Below are 4,995 nucleotides of genomic sequence, written 5' to 3'. Positions count from 1 at the left end.
TGATACCATTCATTCCAAGTCTGTTTGCCTTTCTTCCGCAAAACACAAAAGATGATATTTTGATTAATTATGGTAACCAAAAGGTTTTGGAGAAGATACTTTGGTAACCAAAAGGTTTTTGTCACCGTTGACTTCCATTGTGTGTGTGTGTGTGTGTGTGTGTGTGTGTACATAAAACATTTTTCAAAGTATCTTCTCTTATGTTCCACAGAAAAAAAAAGAAAGTCATGCATTTTGGAATGGCATGAAAGATACTTTTTTTAAAATGATGATAGAACTTTTATGTTGGATTAACTTAAGATATTTAATATTTCCAAAGCTTACGTGGTTGTTCTGGTAGTTTAAAGTAAACTGCTTTAAAAATTTAATTGTATAAAAATTTATATACATTTCTACATTGATTACTCATATAATGTGGTCCGATCTTCATCTACAGCTGGGTTTACACTGTAATTTTGGCCACAATTTGGCCGTCGGAGACAAATGTTGAGAATCCTAAAAGATTCCTCTGATTCTATACCTCAAAATCTGAAGTTGTTTGACATGTTCACTGACAGCTGATTAATGACCGTTGCAATCAAATTCTGGCAGTGTCAGAAGATTTCACGCACAGTCATATAGTGTGGCTTCTCCTAAGACATTTTATATATATATATATATATATATATATATATATATATATATATATATATATAAACTTACAAAATATAAACTTACAATTTCCTTTTGACAGTCTTTTTCCAATTTATACTGTTGTAGTTTTCTCATCATTGGTGTTGTGGGAATAAACTGTGGCCTGTGTAAGGTTCATAAATTGCAGTCTACAGCAGGGTGTCCTATACAGGAGTCTGAAAAGGTGCCTCCTAAATTTCTGTCTCACAAACGCATAGATAATGGGATTCAGGCAGCTGTGTGAGTAAGCCAAAGCTTCTGTGATCTGAAGACTTAGACTAATTGCCTTACTGATGTCACAAGACTGAGTTATGAGTTCATTCAGCTCTAAGACTTTTATAAAAGCTGTGACATTGTATGGAACCCAACAGCAGAAGAAGACCACCATCACCACAATGACAAGATGCACGTCCTGCCTCCTGGAAGAGCGAGCTGTCAGGAGTCTCTTCAGAATCATTGAGTAACAAAACCCAATCACAATAAGTGGGAGAATTAAACCTATGATATTCATTTTCAAGATACCAAAAGTCCTCAAAAAAAGGTAAGAATTTTTATCATTTGTTGGATAAGATGTGCAATGTATTTGTTCATTATAACCTGTGGTTTTCAGGTGCATCAACTCAGGAAAGGATGCAGAAACAGCAAAAATCCACATGAACACACTGGCTAAGATTCCATATGTCCTTGTTTGGACTCTCAAGGCAAACACAGCATGAACTACAGCTAAGTATTGATCAACACTCATCAGTACAATGGAGAATATCCCACTGTAGAATCCAATGTGGTAGACACTGAGGACCATAATGCACATAACATCTCCAAAGATCCACTGGTCTCTGGCATAATGTGCCAGGAAGGGAAGAGAGGAGACCAACAGCAGGTTAGATAAAGCCAGGTTCAGGAGACAGATGTCGGTCATGCTTCTCAGTTTGACTCCCATCAAGACCACCCAGACCACCAGTATGTTACCCAGAAAGCCCAGCACAAACAAAAGGGAGTATAACACTGGAAGAATGCTGGCTCCATGTTCTCCATAAACACAGGAATGCGCAGATGAATCAACATTTTCAGCATAGAAGTCATCATAGTCGTATGGCACATCAGTATATGGCTCATCATCCAGTTTCCCATTCTTACTGTCATTTGAGCTGGAAAAGAAACTGTAAGTAAAACAGAACTCTAATTTGGACAGTAACCAATAATCTTAAATGTTTATATGTTATAACCTCACCTGGATAAAGTGTGATGATACAGTTGAAGAGGTCCATTGGTTACCATCGCTGTCCATGGACGGATTGCAAGGGTCCTGTTCATGATAAATGCTATCCAAATTTACAGGCAAAAAAAATAAAAAATGTATCACTGTAACACCGTTTATAATCACAAAATAAAATTGAAAACAGAATCCAAAACAGGCGGCAGTCACTTTTCAGCCGAATGCCTTAAGTGAATAAAAGAAACAACACCACACATCTGTGTTTAACATTTCCTCTGTATAATTAAAGGATCTAGCAACGATTTCACAACAGTTTCACAAAGTGTATTTATGAGAGGAAAAGGGGCTTACCACAACAGATGTTCCAATGGTCTGAGTTTGTATGATTAAGAAGAGTAATGTGAAAATTCTTTAAAAATATCTGTCTAATAATATCTGTCTAATATCTACTTTTTACTAAATCTAATAAAAATGTAAGACATTAGTGTATGACATTTAAAGGAAAAGGGGAACAGAGCCAGTTTCACTTATGATTTGCTTCTGCCATCTCACATCAGTAAAAATGAAGAGGAACTAACAAGTCTGCTATTTTTGTAAAAAAAAAGAAAAAGAAAAAAAAAGAAGAATAATTATCAAAATTAAAAATCAAATCAAAAATTTAAATCTCCATTCTGTCATCTGATGGAGTTTGGGTTCATTGCCACTGTCGCCTCTGGCTTGCTTAGTTGGGGACACTCAATATTATTGATCTGATTGCATTAACACCTTTATATGAGAACTGAACTGAGCTAAACGATGACATCACTGTTTTCAGCTGCTGTATAAATAAATAAATAAAATTAAGAACTAATGATTTTTACAATGAAAATGAAACAACACTGAACTTACTAAAGGGTTTGTTCACCCAAAAATGAAAATTCAAATACAATCAAGACAAATAAGACAAACAATTCAAACGATAAATACAATCAGAGTTATATTAAAAAATGCACTGATATACAAAATGTTACTACTGTTTCAGTATGGTTGATGCGCTGAGCTTCCCCCCAGTTTCCCAGTCGCAACTCTGACTTGAGGGGAGGTCCCAGTTAAAAGTTACTGGGAACTAGAAATCTGAGGACAAATGCAACACACCATTATGCTCTGTTACAGCATACCTCCCACCTCCTACTTGGATTTAACGTTTGGAATGCTGTTTGAAGTTGGACATCTGGCCTGGATTTCATAATAACATTGTCTCTTAGTGCGCTACGAAAACTCTAAAGGTATAACTTAACTAAAGGTATACAATTTCTAGGCGTGTTCCCCGAACTATAGCCTACCTTAGGAGGTTGTTTAAAGAGATAGTTCACCCAAAAATGAAAATTAGCCCATGATTTACTCCCCTTGAAGCCATCCTAGGTGTATATGACATTCTTCTTTCAGGCAAATAAAATCAGAGTTATATAAAAAAATGCCCTGGCTCTTCCATGCTCTATAATGGCAGTGAATGGCTGTTTCAGTTTTGAAGTCCTTAAAAGTGCATCCATCCATGATAAATGTCCTCCAAACAGCTCCGAGGAGTTAATAAAGGCCTTCTGAAGCGAAGCGATGCGTTGGTGTAAGAAAAATATCCATATTTAAAAATGTATAAATTGTAATCTGTAACTTCCGATAACTGTCGTACGCGTGTTCACGAGAGACTGCGTATGACGTAGGACGCAGGTGTTGCATAATTTCTGGTGACAAACACGGAAGCGCAGAGGACAGAGCCAAACAAAACACTGGTCGTGAATTAGAAGTCTAAAACGAGAGTGTTTAAAGAAAAATGTCAGAGGATTTCGAGTTAATCCAAGAAGAGACTGAGTTTTTTGACCAGCCATATTTGTTTGAACCGGAGTGACCAGGAGCTCCGGGAGATTGAGGAGGCTGCAGTAGCAGCACAAACGAAAGAATTGGGTAGACAGAGAGTTCAGAAGACGTGGTGGTGCTCATGCGGGACGTGAAGCAATGTCGACAGAGGTTGAGAGTGTTTGCTGCCACAAATGGGCTATTGGAATTTTCTTTGTATGTCACAATTCCACCGTTGAATAAATAATAAAGTAGTAGCATAACAAAAAACAAAGCAAAGACAAATTTAATGAAAATGGGTAAACAGTGAAATAACAACACCATTTACAGAGAACACCGGATAATACTTTGGTAAAAGTCCTACTAAGATACAGAATTATATGTACCAAAAAAAGCTAAATTGTACAGAAGGTTTACTTTGTAAAACCTGGACTGGCGCTTTGAAATAGCCTCCTCTTTGTCAGGTTTTGGTTTCTGTGCAATATTTGCAGGTAGACTGGGAACTTTCACATGGAATGACTGGTCTTTAAAAATAATTTGTGGGTCCTTCCAGCATTCCAGAACTTTATGAACCAGAGCTTCTCTAAATGTTTGTGTGGTTGTTACGAAGAGTTTCCTGGCAATTCACTCTTTAGAGTGCTTAGGAATTACAACGCAGTACAGAGGTACGCCTAAAAAAATAAGACATATACATTAATGTACAGTACAATATATTACCAGTATACAGAGGTGTAAAGTCCAGGGGGCAGAAAGTAAAAGTCCTGCCATATGTTTGTTCCACCCATGACCTGAGCCAGCTGATTTCACTAATTAGTTCTATATCCTGGCTGAAAAACTGTGCTAATTAGCAAATCCAGGTGATTGGAACAAAATACTGAGGAGGGCTTTTACTTTCTGAACCTGAACTTTACACCTCTGCCAGTATAATACTTATAGTGATATACTAGGTGATAGCTCTTCCAAAAAATTAAGAGTCTGTAATCATTTATTCACCATTAGGTTCTTCCAAACCTCTATACATGTATTTGCTCTGCTAAATATAAAAAAAGATGTTCTGAAGACAGTTTTGGGGTCTCCACTGCCTTCCATAGTAGGAGAAAGAAGAACTACAAAAGGCAATGGTGACCCTAAATTGATTGGTTTGCCTCATTCTTAAAAAAAATCTTGCATTTTGTTTAGCAGAACAAATAAATTTATTCAGGTTTGTAACAACTGGAGGGCAAGTGAATTGACAGAATTAATTTTTTGGGGGGTGAACTATCCCTTTAACTACTGAC

The 4,995-nt window shown here is 36.8% G+C and overlaps 1 protein-coding gene across 1 annotated transcript; it reads right to left on the bottom strand.

Annotated features, from left to right (window-relative positions):
- Positions 1-745: 745 nt before the first annotated feature.
- On the bottom strand, positions 746-2,144 carry LOC308704522 (C-C chemokine receptor type 5-like; the record flags this gene model as incomplete). The annotated part of the gene is made up of 2 exons (XM_081388893.1): positions 1,904-2,144; positions 746-1,820 (listed from the first exon to the last, which is right to left on the bottom strand). The coding sequence occupies exons 1-2, from the start codon at positions 1,984-1,986 to the stop codon at positions 746-748; spliced, it is 1,158 nt and encodes a 385-aa protein (XP_081245019.1). The 5' UTR covers positions 1,987-2,144.
- Positions 2,145-4,995: the final 2,851 nt, after the last annotated feature.

Source organism: Scardinius erythrophthalmus (assembly GCF_964197995.2).
Source record: "Scardinius erythrophthalmus genome assembly, chromosome: 16".
In the NCBI taxonomy this organism is placed as follows: domain Eukaryota; kingdom Metazoa; phylum Chordata; class Actinopteri; order Cypriniformes; family Leuciscidae; genus Scardinius; species Scardinius erythrophthalmus.
This window is presented reverse-complemented; position numbering and strand designations above follow the sequence as displayed.